Source organism: Phoca vitulina, unplaced genomic scaffold, assembly GCF_004348235.1.
Source record: "Phoca vitulina isolate PV1807 unplaced genomic scaffold, GSC_HSeal_1.0 scaffold1, whole genome shotgun sequence".
In the NCBI taxonomy this organism is placed as follows: domain Eukaryota; kingdom Metazoa; phylum Chordata; class Mammalia; order Carnivora; family Phocidae; genus Phoca; species Phoca vitulina.
The window spans coordinates 74,945,329-74,963,224 of NW_022589704.1; the positions used below are offsets into that span (position 1 = coordinate 74,945,329).

The following is a 17,896-nucleotide window of genomic DNA, read 5'->3' on the forward strand; positions in this document are numbered from 1 at the left end:
TGACAAAACCCTATTTATATACTATACCATCCTAATGCTATCAGATAGGAGCATGCATGCTTGAAAATACAGTTCTTCCAGTGTAGAAAAATAGCTTAGGATTGAAGTGTATTTGAAATATATAACAGAGTTTAAGCACTAAATAATAAGTAAATTAAGGAAAAGACTATACCTCAGCATCATATTCCCATAACTGATTTCCTCTCATGTGGTGGCATTTTAGCATGATTACAGGTCCACTGAGTCTAGACACATCCAAGCACAAGTCATCGGTTCGGATTTCTTTGTCAGCAGTATAAGAAAATACCTGGAAATATAAAATTCAACTAATAAAATAATCTCCTTAAAAACAAAAAGTCACAGTATAGCAGATTTCTCTGTGGAAGCATTCATATCAACTTGTGTTTTCAAAGAGTCTCTGCTGTGTGACCTTGAGAAAGCTAGTCCTTTTCCTCAACTGCCTGCAAAACAGGGACAGCGTTATCTGTGTTATAAGGTTTTTGTGAAACCTCAATTTAACACATTAAATTATTAAACACACATATTTACTGGCACCATATTTCCTGCACTGTACTTGCTTTATATATCTCACAACAGATTCAGTAAAATAAAGTTTGTTAACTATATGGGACTATATGAGGGCAGTCCTTGTTCTCACCACCATATGACCAATTCCCCAACTCTATAGAGGGAATAATGTTTTTCATAAAGACGTTTAAATCTTTCTCTCCATAAGAACATCATGTACATTTTATTAAATATTGTCAGTGTGTTTCCAAACGTTGTAGAATTAGCTTCTCTAGAGACCTCATTAAAGAAAGGCAGGCTCTATGCTTATCTTTCTCATGTGTTTATAGCTGGGCTTGGCTTCAGTTCTTCTCAAAATATCCAAGAAATGTTAAGGTGGAGCGTAGATTCAACGTTAGCTAATTTAAGCTGATACTATAATAATCTCCATGTTTTAAACTGGCATGAATAGTTTATTTATAACATTGATTATCAAAGGGTCACGAGAATTATTAATAATTACAAAATTTTCTCCTGTTCGCTCTGATAAGCATGGTTCAGTATTCTGTGGGTACTTTTTTTCCTTACAATGTCAAGAGGGAGTGTAATGAGGAAGGTTATCTGAGGATCTTTTAGTTTCCCGTAACAGTCTGGTAAAAGTAGAGGAAGTCAGCTCTATATTTCCCTATAAACTCTGGAGCCCTAGTGTGTAAGCCGAACAAGTTATTCTTGAACGGGTTACCTCTACAGCACTGTGACTCAGGGCTTCCCTGAAAATCATAAGTGGTCTAGGAGAAAAATGCAAAAGCAATTCTTCACAAAGATGTAAAAACTTGAGAAGTAGATGAAGTTCATTTAATTGAACTATATAAAATACAGATTTCATGTATGGCATTCAGAAAAAAAATCTCCTATCTTTAGTACTTTTTAATGTTCATACTTTTAATGGAAATTATGATGAAACTAAGAATAAAAGAAACACCCATCAGATATTAGTACTATATCCTTTCCAAACATGGTATTTATTAATACAATATTTAATTTAATACAAACATATTTAATTAAGTAAATGAATCGAGTAGTAAACCTTAATTTGAAGGAGGGAAATTTCTAGAGAAATCTCTTTTATCTTTTGTTTTAATGTGAAGTATAATTTTCCACATAGAAATTATACTCTTTTAGTTGTATACAGATGCCAATGTAAATGGAGACACCAAAGCATCCACATTTGCCACTAATTTTGTATGAGTATAATTACGGCCTGAACAATGATTTCTCCTCAGGTCTCTTATGATAGTTGGGAAACTTTACCTATTGAGAGAAGTCATCCTCTTTCTTTGTCCCTTAATTCCTAACTGTAATTCATTTTACGGTCGATCAGTAGCTATTTTAAGTGATTTACATTCAAGAAAGATTTATTCATAGAATATTTTCTGAGCCTATATATATTATCTGAAATTATCTTTCTTTGGCCTTTGTACTTGAAGAAAAACTTAACTGATGTTAAAATACTTGGCCCACAAATAATTTTTCCTTTAAAAAGATCTGTATATAATGCTTTCATTATTTTCTGGCATTAATTAATTGGTTAACAAATCCTAATGAATAATTAACAGGATTAATTTATTTTTCATACCTGAGAATCTCATTTTTATGCTGAAGTATTTCTAGGATGGTTTTTATTCTGTATAATAATAAAAAGTCAGTGAATGTCAGTATATACATGTCTTTCTTGATTTTATCTGGAAATCATTAGGCTTGATCTCAATTATTTACCCTTTATATCTATCCTCTTTTTACCCATCATTGTCATCTTTGTGCTTTTTTGTATCTCCTACCATAGGAGGCTCATGGAACTCACTTTGGGATAGACTAAAATTTTACACGCAAAAAGTACTTTGTAGAGATCCAGGTACGCAGATAGCAGTCAGTGACTGATACCTAGTGTTATTATCCCAGTCTTATAGGTGCTCCCAGGATGTGGCCTCGTATATGGATTCCCGCCTTGATAGTATGTCCAGTTCCCAAAGAATTTTAGGACAGGAGCCCAGCAGGCTTGGCTCTTGCCTCTCTGTGCCGACCCCCGGCACACAGTCTTGAGGAGGGCCTCCCATACCTGATGACAGACTGACCTGACACTTGTAGTGTATATAGTCACCCTCTACGACTTTGGGGACAACCTCACATCTTGTTTTAGATTCGCTAGGAAGCAGGGGCTCCCTACGGCCATTGCCTGTGTCAATACCCCACACTGCAGTTGGTTTGTGTGGTTCCTGGCAGAGTATCTGCCTGATCTGTTCTCCTGTTGCAGTTAAAACATTAATGCCGATTATAAGGTAAGATTTTCAATCCTGAACACATATGAAGCACATTAACTTAAACATCACACATGGTGAGGACTTTACAAGATCGAGTCCCTCACCAGTGAAGTCTACTTGTATGTTCTTTCACAAAAATTGCACACTATTCCTCCCTTTCTGGTTACCACTCAAATTACTTTAGCATTGGTTATCAAGACTGATTCTCACTAAAACCGGAAGTGAGTTACACAAATGCTAGATTTAGCATATTTTTTCAGTTGCTCCAATGCCAGATTGATTCTAATAACAATGGGTTAAATCAAAGTCTCATCACTTTAAATGAAGGTGACTAGAAGCAGAGTAAAAGAATCAATCTCAGTGTCCTTCCATCCATTATAAAAGAGGAATATGGAGGAGGAAGTTAACATTAATTGAGCACCTGTGGTAGAAACCATGTGTGATACGATTCATATATATTATGTTAAATAAGTTTGCCCTTTTGTTACATTGTACAATTACATTCATATTCCTATGCATACCAACTTAGCATTATTACAAAGCATAGTAAGTAGAGCTCTTTACATGAACTGTATAGATGCAATAATTTACGGTGCTTTGAAAATTCTGTTTTGCACCTAATCTTCATATTTGTTTTAACGCATAAAATTATGAGCCATCTAGCAATACACATCTTTCTCTGTAGTCTGTTGGTCAAGCTAGCTATAGAAACAACCACTAAAAAGGCCAATTTTACTCAATTGTTTTATGTTAAACTATCTTATAAGAAGGGACAGATCCTTTGTTCCATTTTGTGGGCCCTTCCAAAACTACTTTGAAAACTATAACAATTCAGTTTTTATTGTCTCCTATTAGTTTGCTAGGGCTGCCATAACAAAGTACCATGGACTAGGTGGCTTTTAATCTTCTCAGTTACTGGAGGCCACAGTTCCAGATCAGGGTATCAGTGGGATTGGTTTCTTCCGTGGACCTCTCTCTTTTGCTTGTAGATGACCATTTTTTTTTCCCTGTGTCTTCCACGGTCTTCCCTCTGTGACTGTGTCCTAATCACTTCTTATTATAAAAACAACATCCATATTAGGTTAGGGACCACCCTAATGATCTCATTTTATCTCAATCACATCTTTAAAGACCCTATATCTCCAAATGTAGTCACATTCTGAGATACTGGAATTAGAACTTCAACATAGGACTGGGGAGGGGGGGCACAATTCAGCCCCTAACACCTATTAACCCCTTACATTGAAAGAAATAATGCATCTTTCCCTACCCCTAGATGAAAACTATAGGTTTGTCTGCTTACTTGTCCAGGACCCCTGGGGATTCAGTTCAGAAATTAGAATGGTCTGTTTAATATTATTAATTGAAATTCTGAACGAATGTAATCCCAAATCTCCTCCCTTTCTTGAAACTGCACGTGCTTTAGGTTGGAAGCCTGCTGGGATAGGGCATGGGTAACTTCTCTATTTTACCATCTTGAGAGCTTCTTTTCTTTCTTATCTCTCTTGCCCACTCCCAAATTCCCCCAGGCTGCAAATTGGTTTTTGATTCCTCCAGGGTTATAAAAGTATAAGAGGTCTTACCTAAACTGTCTCTCTCTTTCTCTCTTTTTTTTATTAAGTGAAGGTACAGAAAAGACTCTCAAGAGTGAGAGGAGTCCCGTCAGTTGCCACAGGGTTGGTCTTTTATAGAAAGCTAACCAGAGAACTTAAATTCTTTTAACATTTCTATTGATACCACCATTGAGCAAGGACTAGTCATAACACCTTCAATGGCTTACTTCCTTTTTAGGGTCTGGTTGGTTATTCCTTGTTGGTATCATAAACACCCACCCCACACACCTAGGGCAGGGTGGTCCGATCCACCCTACACGCCTAGGTCAAGATATCCACTGATCTATTTGACAAAAATGGTAATTGGGGATCTTATCTAAGGGATGTGATCATAATTTGGGGCCTAATACTTGTTTTATGTTCATCCTTTTGCATGTGCTAATGCATGTACCATTTGCTGCACATCGTGACCCCCTGGAGCCATACCAGTAGCCCTGGACCTAGCCCTGGATAGATTCTAACTGCCACACAGCCCGCCACCCCATTTCAGCAGGAAGCAGCCAGAGCGATCATCGTCCCATTCCCTAATTCCCAGTTAGGGTTACTATTCCAGGGGGAAGAATGAGTAAGGGACAGGTGGAGCTAGGTAGGGAGAGATAGATAGGGGGCTATGAGATAGATAGGGGGCTACGTGATCAGGCTCACAGAAACCCCCCAAAACGTGGAGGCGTGGGGAAACCAGAGGTAAGGGGACAAACTGGACCACCCTAAACTGTCTCTTGATAACCCCTTCCTGTTCTCTGGCATGGCAGAGATTTAAAGCTCCTTCTCCTGGGAGTGTTTATGGTTCTTCAGAGATTCCCATTGCTAAGCACCTCTCACTGCAGTGCTAATGAAGAGGACAATGCATATTTTATAAGTGGGCCACTTTTTATGACTTGACCAACTTGGGGAGGCAAGCTGACTCAGGCGGTGCAGTCACTTCAATTCAGTTGTCAGAGACCAGCTTTACGATGTGTGAGTCAAGTCACAGCCTGCCACAATCCCCACAAGCACGAAGCACATAGCAAGCAAGCTTTTCAAATGGTGTTCTCCAAAATTTGCAGGGCCTAGTGCAAAATGCAAATGCAGGATTTATTGTTCAAAAATTATTAAGGCTTTCAAATTGTAAGGCCCTGCTTGAGGGCATATTGCACACCCAGGAAGCTGCCCCTGCCCTGAGTCCTCCTCTCAGTAAGGTTTGTCCCTGGAAGCAAGAATCCCACCCCCTCCTCTCTAAAGGCAGGGCCACTGTTCTTTTCCTAGAAAACCTGAATCTTCTCCGCCTTGTGATACCTCCTGTTATGGGTTGAATTGTGTCCCCCATAAGAAATGCTGAAGTCCTTACCTCTAAGCACCTCAGAATGTGAACTTCCAATGTATTTGGAAGTAAGGTCATTGCAGATGGAATTAGGTAAGTGACCGTGAGATCATACTGGATAGGGAAGACCCTTAATCCAAAATGACTGGTGTCCCTAGGAGAAGACAGAGATGGAGGCATACACAGAAAACAGGCCTCCGTAATGACGGAGGCAGAAATCAGAGCGATGCATCATCTACAAGCCATGGGGATTGCAGGCAAACACCAGAAGTTAGAAGCAGCAACAAATGCTTCTCCCTTACAGGTTTCGGAAGGAATATGCCCCTTCTGACACCATGATCTCCGGCTTGTAGCCTCAAGTATTGAGAGACAATAAACTTCTACGTTCATGCCACACAGTTTGTGGGAGTTTGTTACAGTAGCCCGAAGAAACGTGTACACCTCCTTTGATTCCGTATGATGGTTGAAGGGTCTAAAAGTCATGCAAGCAGTTTCCAAATTGTCATTGCAAATTTTGCATAGGGAAGTCTGATTTTAGATTTCACATCTGTTCTATCTTGGTATCTGGGCTGAGATTTGTAACATCCACTTATGCTTTCTGAAAGCAACAATCATTTTTACAATCATTTTTCTATTTAAATATATCTTCATAAAGTGGTTCTTGACTGTGATGAGGTGAATTACCCGCTTTCATTGTAGACTTTATAGAGACCAGATTAATTTCTGTCTCTGAATTGAGGTACTCAAATGAGTTTAGGAACAATTCCTAACACAGAAAAGGTGACAGCCAATTTCAATCTCAGTGCCCTTCAATCTTAAATTTTTTTTTGTAGAGAAGGTAAGCATTTTCATTACTTCACATACGCATGTGGTTTGTCCTGGATATTTCACTTTGGGGAGTATGTTCAAAGGCATTTATGTTATACTTCTTCAAATATCTACAAATAAAACATTTTGACGATTTTCAAGGACTGTTGGGAGAAGGATCTAAAATATTTTGCATATTGCTTTGTTTCACACAACGAAAGAATGTGTACTATACATACCATACTTAAGATCCTAATGTTGTATAGTTACTTCTTTAAAACCACTTTTATCTTTACCCCTTTGAAAAATTTGAAATTTGAAAAACTGCAAGCAAATTTTGCTCAGATTTGGAGCATAAGCCGCTGCTGGCAAAACTCTGCTGAAGCAACACCAGATGCAGAGCAGGTTCACTGTTCTGTGCAAGAGGCTCAGGAACGAAACGCCCTCTGCTGGTTCTGCATTGCTACAGGGGTTCTTCCATCTTAACCCGAAGAAACACTTAAAATACCCACACTAATTTTTATATATTTACATTATGTTCATATACATTCCGTGTGTGTTTAGAAGGTTCATAAGTGTATTTGATTCAGCTTTATTATAGAGGTGGTGATTTTTCTAGATTTAGTTGTGAATTTATAAAATACTTTTTCTGTTGAGTTCTTCCTATTTACTATAGAAGTTCACAGTTTGAAGGGACTCCGTCACTCTATGCCAAATGCTTCGCTTTCTCTTTGAAGAACCTAAGCCAACAGAGTTACAGGATTCACATACTTGGCCAGAGCCACTTTGTGACAGAAGTTTCTCCGGACCAAGCTCCCTGGCATTTTCTTTCACTTCACTACACTGCCTCTTACATCCCATGACTTACTCATTTTGCAACTTTGGGCCCTCTAGGAGATTGCTTTAGGTATTTGAAGTGCAGTCAATTTGAGAAGTCTGTTAGAGTCCAGAAGGATTAATTATTTTAAAAAGCTCACACACACATTCTAATGGTTTTCTTCCCCCCTCATTCGGTAAAAATAGCCCAGGTAAATTTGGATTGAAATAATAAGAAAATTGTTTAACAACAAAAATTAGACCTTTAACAACGTGATTTTTCAAAATGTTCTCTCTGACTGTATGTCATACCATTGTGAAATTAGCATGAGGAATGCATAAATGGAGTTGAATTCATCAATGGAGCTGCCAAGGAAAGAGACTTTTGCTCCCAGACAGGATGTTTTTCTGTCTTAACTGATTTCAGGCTTCATCTCAAGCCTGTTAGCTCATGGTCTGTGTAGAAGCGGGTAAGGAGAGTAGGTAGCTTCTGGCTGTGTGATTTTGACTTACCTTATGTGCCTAAATGATATCTATGGTCTTTTACAGATTTAATGCTCTCAAATTCTATTGTTAAAAGTAGGATGTGGGGGGCACCTGGGTGGCTCAGTCAGTTGGGCGTCTGCCTTCAGCTCAGGTCATGATCCCAGGGTCCTGGGATTGAGCCCCGCATGGGGCTCCCTGCTCAGTGGGAAGTCTGCTTCTCCCTCTCCCTCTGCTGCTCCCCCTGCTTGTGCTCTCTCTCTCTGACAAATAAATAAAATCTTAAAAAAAAAATAGGATGTGAGTGTGTATCTCATGTTCAGTATTCCTATCCTGTCCTCAACATTGTCCATGACGCATTAACAACTTTACATTTCTGAATTGGTGCTCAGCAAGTCTCCTCATCTTTTCATTCCTGACTGGGTATGTTCTGCTCACACCACTAGAACTATCCTAATTCCACTTTGCCCAGAAAAAGACTACTACCTTACCTGAAGTTTTAGTACTTTTTTCACTTTCTTCTTGTAGCACTTTGTTAACTACTCTCACCTACTTATCTGCATTGTATTGCAGGCATGGCATCATTTGTGTAAATCTTTTTTAAAAATTTAATTTAATTTAATTAATTTATTATTTATTTATTTATTTTAAGATTTTATTTATTTGAGAGAGAGAGAGAAACAGCATGACAGGGGACAGGGTCAGAGGGAGAAGCAGACTTCCCGATGAGCTGGGAGTCCAATGTGGGACTCGATCCCAGGACTCTGGGATCATGACCTGAGCCAAAGGCAGTCGCCTAACCAACTGAGCCACCTAGGCGCCCCGAATTTATTTATTTTTTAAAGATTTTATTTATTTATTTGACAGAGAGAACACAAGCAGACGGAGGGGCAGAAGGAGAGGGAGAAGCAGGCCCCCCACTGAGCAAGGAACCTGACATGTGGCTTGATCCCAGGACCCTGAGGTCATGACCTGAGCCCAAGGCAGACGCTTAACTGACTGAGCCACCCAGGCTCCCCTGTGTATATCTGGAGAGCAGGACAGCACTCAAACAATGGGCTTTGGGAAATGACACAGACCCGCATTTGGGACTATCCTCTGCTACTCATCAGAACCAGAGTTACTATGAGTTGTCAAAATCTTGGCTCCCTCATCTTGGAAAAGGGATAAAGATGCCCCCTGTTTTCTGGGTACTTCAGAGGTTGAAGGAGGTAATTCATGTCAACTCTAAACAGAGTACTTGATGCAAATAGCATCTCAGTTTTAGTTATTATCTGCTCAAAATCTAGGCATACAATCCTCATTTGATGATATCCTGTCTCATCTTTGTGCTCTATTTTATTTTATTTTTAAAATCCTGCTGTCCCAATAACAAATATTAAAGATATATTTTTGAACGCCTATGGAAACAATTCTAGGAAAAGAATATTTGCCCAATAATTACTTATTGAATTGAAATGAAAACAATTTGTCTTTGGAATCTCTAGTCCACTTTGTGAAAAACTGAGCAAGAGAGCAAGGTAAAAGAATGAAAAGGATACACTAATACAATAACCAATTTTGACATTTCTTCTTTCTACTTCATTGTTCAATCTTCCCATTTTAAACAATACTTTACTCTGTCTTGAAGGATTTTCAAGGAAGTCTACCATTCAAGAAATCTAATATATAAACATTATGTTCCAGCTACTCATATTTTACTCTTATAGTACTGAAGAATATAAATTGCAAATTTAAGCCCAATTGGTTATCCCACTAGATATGCTTGAACATGCAGATGTTGTTCTTTATGTGACTGTGGTAGAATTCTCAGATGGTCCCAAGATTCCTCTCCCAATATACATGCCCTTTATAAACACCCTCCCCTTGAGTGTGGATAAGACTATTATGACAGGAAAGTCACTCACTCCATGATTACTTTATGTTATATAAGACCTAGAATTAGCCAACTTAAGAGAGAGATTTTCCTACTAGGCCTTGAAGACACACACTGCCTTGTTTTGGAGAGGGCCAGCATAGCAGGGGTACTGAGAAGAGCCCCCCACTGCTGAGAAGAACTCCTGGCAGAGAGACAGAAAAAAAACAAAACAAAACAAAAAAACCACAAAAAGCCATGCACCAAAAAACAAAATGATGGAAGCTCAGTTCTCCAACTGCAAGAAACTAAAATCTGCCTATAAGCAGGAAGTGTGGAAGGGGACTCTGACCCTCCAGTGAGGTCTCAGCTCTGGCCAACACTTTGATTTTAGTTCTGTGAGATGCTAAGCAGAGAACCAGCCATGTCGTGCCTGAATTAGACCCATAGAACTGTGAGATAATAACTTTGTGTTATTGTAAGCCACTGAAGTTGTAGTATCTTGCTATATACAATGATAGAAAACTGATACAGTACTGACCATTAGGAAAAAGGAAATACATACAAAAATTAGAATTATTCTTACCATGTGGAATATCTTCTCCCATGCTATGTCTCTATCATTTATTTATTCATTTAATCATTCATCCATCTATTTATTCAACAAATACTTTTGAACATGTTAAATGTTTCAGACCTTATCCGAACTATACACGCTCTTCATGAAACTTTGAATTCAAGACATGAACATCTAATAGGGTGCCAACATTTTTGTAACCTGACTTGAACTTTGTTCTCCATGTTCTCTTTGTAATGATTTTCTCCACTCTTTCAACCTGACTTGAACTTTGTTCTCCATGTTCTCTTTGTAATGATTTTCTGTAACAAATTATCTTCCTCTTTATGGTATTCTCTGCTATATTTCCAGATTATATCATTCCTTAAATATTCATTCTCTGAAAAATTTGCCCTCACACATATAAATTGCCAGGAAACTCAAATGGATTATTGGATGGGATAATTTCCTTCAGTCAAGGCAATTTAATACCTAGTTTCCCTTATCACTATCTCATTGGTTGGTACCATGGAGCACCAAGATATTTGGTCTTTGAGGTTCTTATTGATTTATGCTTGTAAATGTAAAGCAGACATAGCAGCAATAATATATATCATTCATGTGACATCTCTATAAGCTAGTATATTTGTTTTAGTGTTTATTAGCCACAAATTCATGGTGAAAGACTTTGTGTGATCCTTTCTGAATATATTTTTATTGGTATTTGGGTAATATTTCCTATCTTAAAAGGTATTCACTTTCATTATATCATTAGGTGCTTCTTGAAAGTCTGGTATATAGCATAATAATTAGATAAAAATTATTAAATATATAAAGAGCCTCAAAAGGTAAATTATAATGTCCTAGATGGCACAAAGGTACACTTAATGTGTATCAGTTACAACGGCCTTTAATCTGTAAAGGTAAACTACTCTTTAGATTATATTAGACATAATTTAAAAAAAGTAACCTCCAGATTATTACAACATTTGCACTGGATGCAAATAAAACTAAATTTTTCTAGGTGGTTTCAAGCTTAAAGTAGTCCTTTGGATTTATGGCATTCATCATTGTGGCAAAAAAGATCAGGCTCTACTTAGTTTGCAAGTGAAACAAAGATTCAAGTGCAAGTAGTTCATTAGTTCGATAATCCCAGGAAAGACTAGTAGGTGAGCAGGGAAGGAAAAAGAACTAACAAAGGGTGCGTTACAAATTATACTGTGGGTAACTGGAGCTTAAACATTTGGGGATCTCTGGTATAGAACAAGCAGTTCCCTTGAAGGGTGAAGAAGCTGGGATAACATTTGCCATCTGCCCTCAGTTGGCGTGAGGTGTGCTTCCACGTAGAATTAATTCCCCAGGAGTGACTAAGTGGGCAAAGAGGCCTCTGGCAGTGAAAGCCTACTCTGACAGGTGCTCAGACAAAAGGATAGAGGTTGGGTAGAACCTTTGGATGCTGGGCTGCAAGCAAATGAAAGGAGAGAAAGTATACGCCATTTGGGGAGCACCTGCTAGGTGTTAGGCAAGATGGAAGTCATTTTAAGTATACTGTATATGGAGATATGATAGACCACATATATGTTTCTTCAATAACCTTTCAAGGTAAGCATTGTATTTTCTCCTTTACAAATGAGGAGTAGGGTGCTTGAAAAGATTAAATAGATTCCCCCATGTCACTCAATTTATGAGAACCTGTCTTTGAAATATGGTCTATCAGGCCCCAAATCCCATGCTCTTTTCACACACTTAACATTTGCTTCTTGGATATTTAAAAAATTAAACTCTAGACTATTCAGATTTCACTGTTTTTCCTTAAAGTGTCCATTTGATCCCATGTTCATTTTTTTCCAGGATCTCATCCGATACCACATTACATTTAGTCATCATGTCTCCTTAGCCTACTCTGACAGATGCTCAGACTTTCATCTTTTTGATGACTTTGACAGTTTTGAGGAGCACTGGCTAGGTATTTTACAGAATGTCCCTCAGTGTGTGCTTGTCTAATGTTTATCTTGTTATTAGAATGTTTTTGAGAGGAAGGCCATGAAGGTGAAGTACCATTCTCATCATATCATATCAACGGTGTATGGTACCAACATGGCTCACGATGCAGAGCCTTGGTCACTTACCCAAGGTAGCATCAGCCATGTTTCTCCACCACCACCACCACCACCAGCTTTCATGTTTTACTGTTTGAAAACAAGTCAGTAAGCACAGTCCACATGCAAGGTGGGCAAGAGAGTTAAATTCTACTTTCTGGAAGGGGGATTATCTACATAAATTATTTGGAATTCTTCTTTACAGAAGATCTCAGAGATCAATTTTAATATGTCTCTAAAAGTTAGTCTAAAACTGGGGGCCATATCTTTATATTAGATTTATCTGTAACACACTAAGACTCCTGTAATAAATCTTGTTTGGGCCACTTGTTTCACTGGCAAGATGAAGAAAAGTTCTCTTTAGTAGATGGAATTATAATGTGACCATTTTTGCCACATAGAAGTGGCACTTGCTCTTAGCTGTGTGTAAGACATGGATTGAACACTGGCCCCTGTGAACTATAAAGACCATTTTGGGGGCACATGGGTGGCTCAGATGGTTCAGCATCTGCCTTTGGCTCAGGTCATGATCCCAGGGTCCTGGGATCAAGCCCTGCATTGGGCTCCTTGCTTGGTGGGGAGTCTGCTTCTCCTTCTCCTTCTACTGCTCCCCCTGTTTGTGTTCTCTCACTCTCTCTATCAAATAAATAAAATCTTAAAAAAAAAAAAAGACCACTTTGATCATTCCTTGATGTTGCAATGAGCATAAAATGCACCTCTGAATTTGCCAGGTTTTTTAATTTATTTACTTATTTGCCAAAAAAGTGTCTCTTAAAAAAATTCTGCATATCCCCACCAGATGCACATCTTTTACTTCTTTTAAATAAAAAGAACATCCCCAAATCTATTTAGAAAGTTAGCAACTAGAATGTTGGGAGTAGAAATATACCTATCTGGTAGGTTTTCATTAGAAGACTAAGATCCTTTATTAGAAACTGGAATGGACGCTAGGCTGTTTCTATGGTAACCTACTGAAGCCTTTTTTCCTTTAATGGAAACGTATCATTTTTGTACATACTACAGGTAGCTTCTTGCTCTCTATTGGATCAAGTCCTTTGATAAAAGCATAAAAGAAATGAACTGAGAGAAAGTTCTATAGTCTGTCCCTGCTTGTGGTGAAATTATACTTGGGTACTAAATAACAAGAATAAAAAGCCCTTTTCATTTTGGCTGTATTCACCATGTCATTTTTGATAACAGAAGTTCATGTCCAAGTATTTTCATGAGGTTGTATTAGGAATAGGTTACAAGCTCTCCTTTGACAACCTTTGCAGTCTGAAAGCTCTTTGCTCCTTTTGTCCCTTCAAATCAAAATTCCCTTGCTTGACATTTACATTCTATTATAATCTTAGCTCCTCTACCTATAAAACTTACTGTTCCACTCTCCTCAGTCCAGGCCTTCTACTCCATCTGGGCTAGTATCCCCACTGTCCTTGCAGACACTTCATTCTCTGTGCTCACCAACAGCTTTGTGACCCTTTCAGACCCACTCCTGTTCTTATTAGACCCTTCTCTGAATGCCTCCTAAGGCAGAGCAGCACAAATCCTTTTTGTTTCAACAATGATTGCTTTGTATTCTCATTGGGACTGAGTATAGGGATTGTGTGCCTATTTATTTATTTATATTTCATCTTGTAAAAAGTGGAAGTAGATTTAAACAGAATTTTACATAGCTATGTAACATACACACAGCAAGAAATAAGAGAGGAAAAAACCCATCTACATAAACAATGGTAATGTTTAAAAGAATGAAAGAATCCAATATAAGGCCATTATAAATATTTTTCCACAGAATATTATTAATTTTCTCTGGATGAACCATGTGTTTGGCAGTAAAGAAAGAAAAGAAAAACCTGTTTCTCAGGAGACAACCAACTCTTCTTAATACTCAGTGCAGTATGAAATTCTCTTAGGGACACTCATGGAAGGATTCCATATCATGTAACAAATAGCATCTTTTTCAACTTCCCTATACACAGAAAAAGAGTTTTTGGAGTTTTGGGTATATTTTCATATCCCTCTTGGCACCGCCCATACATTGCTGGGTATACATACGGTGTTCAAGGAATTCTTGATTAACAGAGTTTGTTTTTTTTTTCTTTCTTTAAATCATTAGGTTTTGGTGACTGACAGATTGCTTAAAATTTTCACATTGTTCTAAGACATTTTCCAGAACAATTTTATATATATATATATATTTTTTTTTTTTTTCTCTAAATTCTTAGCCTTTTAAATTCATGTCCCCTGTCACTGGAACAAAGATTTCACAAATCATCTGGACTTGATGCTCTTTCTTATCTAACAGTAGGGATAAAGAATACGAGAACTGGTGAACATCTAGTTCAGCCATATCAATTACAGTATTAGAAACTGAGGGCAGAAAGGGTAAAGAACTTCCATACAGCCATTGCTATGAACTGGATGTTTGTGTTTCCCCCTCTCTCCAACTGTTATGTTGACCCTAGCTGCCAATACAATGGCGTTTGCAGGTAAGGTCTTTGGGATTTAATTAGGTTTAGATGAGGTCATGAGGGTAGAGCCCCAATGATGGGATTAGTGCCCTTACAGGGAGAGGAAGAGAGAGACCAGAACTAGCTCTCGTTCTGCCACATGAAGACAAAGCCAGAATGTGGCACTGTACCAGCCAGGAAAGTGTCCCCACCAGAACCTGACCATTCTGGCATCCTGATCTGGGACTTCCAGCCTCCAGAACTGTGAGAGAATAAAGGTCTGTTGTTGAAACCACCTACGATGTTGTGTTATGGCAGCCTGAGCAGACTAAGATAGGCAGAGAGCAATTTGACACCGAAGTCTTCTGATGCTTTCGATATTGACTTTTTACCAAAGCTGACTCAGATCAAGTATGATATAGTGTAATAAAGTATATGAAAAATGGAACCCATTTATGATATCTTTCTATTAGGGTTATTCTGAGAATCAAATTTTATGTCTATTTAAAGCATCTGGTAAAGGTCTACTATAGGAATAGTGTTCAATATATAACAGTTTTCACCCCATCACTGTCAGAGGCTGTTAGGACCAAAAATTCATGCTCTATTCTTAAAAAGCTTTAAAAATAGAAATAACTAAACCAACTCATGTTGCTGATCTATGCTTTAATTTAGTGTAGAATGCAATTAATCCTATAAAAATATTGTTTTATGCAAAGAAGAAATTATTGGTATACTTCTATTTAAATAAAAATGATAGGCTTTAATGGTGAGAATAGATTATTAACTAGGAGGATTGCCTAATAAAATGAGAAAGAACTGTTCATAGTTTAACAGAAAAGCAATGACATTCCCATGATATCTCAGATAAAATTCTTATTTACTTGACACAAAGAATATATAATTAGGACCATTAAAATATGAAAGATATTTTGTCACTATTGTTATGTCTACATTTCTAACCATGAAAAATATTTTTGGAATATATACTTAATTGTGAACAAATAAAAACCCTAAAACATTTTGTTTTCTGTCATCCAGATTTGTAAGCTTGCCTTTAATTGGTTTATCTTCATAATATCTTATATACGATAACTCCTTTTATTTATTTATTCATTCATTCACTCATTCATTTATTTATTTATTTGAGAGAGAGAGAGAGAGCAAGCAGGAGGGAGGGGCAGAAGAGGAGGGAGAGAATCTTAAGCAGGCTCCACAGTCAGCATGGAGCCCAGTGCAGGGCTGGATCTCATGACTCTGAGCTCATGACCTGAGCAGAAACCAAGAGTCAGATGCTTAACTGACTGAACCACCCAGGCACTCCTGATAACTCCTTTCAAAAATTGGTGAGTATTAAGTAAAGAATGCTTTAAGAATCTTGGTGCTACAAAAATATTATACCTGACATTTTACTTGGCTATAAAATTTGCAGATTTTATAGAGTTTTCCTTTTTCCAAACTTTATGTTTCTTTTTCTGACATTGGTTAGTCAAGTATTTGAATATGAATTTATTTTCTAGTTTTTTGTTACTGAGGCTTTATTGTGCTAACTTTTCTTTCCTGAAAAATCAAGATTTCATATTTGAAAGAAAAATAAAAACCTAGAAATACCCTTACCTGTTACTTCTCTTCTACAGAATTTAATAACTATGATAGAATTAAGAACTCAGTAAGATGAAGAGTATCTTAGGTATAGCAAAGCAAATAATTATAAGTATGGATTCTGCTTGGCTTCCAGGCAAGCAGAATATAAAAGTAGGCTAGCCAACACTGTTAATTTAGAAATCATAGACATTGTTTACCTTACTTAGAAGTTAATAAAGTGGTTTTTTACTACTCAATTAAGCCAAGATTAAATTATTACATCATCTACTATAAACCGCTTCACATGGTAAATTAAAATAATTATTTACATCCTCAGTGAAATTTAGGCACACATGTGGTCTAAGGGGGAAAAACAGGAGATCATTTCAAAGGACCTTAATGTTCTTTATATATAGTAGATTCATGCATTCACATTGTTAATTTTTTTAATATTAAATATACAAAAATGTCATCAGGAAGATTACTTGAACAAGGAAGCAGCTCAGTAATGATAAGACTAGGGTGTTGAGTCCAGAAGAATTATGCATAAGTCAGGAAAAAAGCACTTGAAGATAAAACGGAGAGAGAAATGAGGTTCAGAAGATTGAAACATCGCCGAGGGGAAAAGCTCTGCTGGGACTAAATGGTTGAATGCAGACAAGCTTATGTTGGTAATGTTAGTGGAAAGCTTGGAGTCTGTCTGTACTTAACACGGACTGCAAAGGAGATAAACGGGTGAGGTGAGGGAACAGACTGATGCTGCTAACATTTTTCTTCTAGTAGATTTTTGTGCTAACAGCTTACCCTTCTCAGTAAGAATAGTTCTATTGATGGTGTGAGATAAGAGAAGCAGTGTGTGTGTGTGTGTGTGTGTGTGTTGGGATTTTATTAAACTAGAGTAGTATTAAACTTTCTTCTTTATGAGAATGTGTGATATTTAACTTTTTTTATTTTTTTTTAATTTTTTTATTGTTATGTTAATCCCCATACATTACATCATTGGTTTTAGATATAGTGTTCCATGATTCATTGTTTGTGCATAACACCCAGTGCTCCATGCAGAACGTGCCCTCCTCAATACCCATCACCAGGCTAACCCATCCTCCCACCCCCCTCCCCTCTAGAACCCTCAGTTTGTTTTTCAGAGTCCATCGTCTCTCATGGTTCTTCTCCACCTCCGATTTCCCCCCCTTCATTCTTCCCCTCCTGCTACATTCTTCTTCTTCTTTTTTTCTTTCTTAACATATATTGCATTATTTGTTTCAGAGGTACAGATCTGAGATTCAACAGTCTTGCACAATTCACAGCACTTACCAGAGCACATACCCTCCCCAGTGTCCATCACCCAGTCACCCCATCCCTCCCACCCCACCCCCCACTCCAGCAACCTTCAGTTTGTTTCCTGAGATTAAGAATTCCTCATATCAGTGAGGTCATATGATACATGTCTTTCTCTGTTTGACTTATTTCGCTCAGCATAATACCCTCCAGTTCCATCCACGTCGTTG

At 37.7% G+C, this 17,896-nt stretch overlaps 1 protein-coding gene across 4 annotated transcripts in view; it reads right to left on the reverse strand.

Annotated features, from left to right (window-relative positions):
* The window catches only part of GALNT13 (polypeptide N-acetylgalactosaminyltransferase 13), a 781,779-nt gene that overhangs the window by 16,203 nt on the left and 747,680 nt on the right, over nucleotides 1–17,896 (reverse strand). For all 4 annotated transcript variants that reach the window (XM_032410271.1, XM_032410279.1, XM_032410287.1 and 1 more), the window contains one exon: nucleotides 173–307. In XM_032410271.1, the coding sequence (XP_032266162.1) occupies nucleotides 173–307 (135 nt within the window). The remainder of the gene's footprint in view (nucleotides 1–172; nucleotides 308–17,896) is intronic.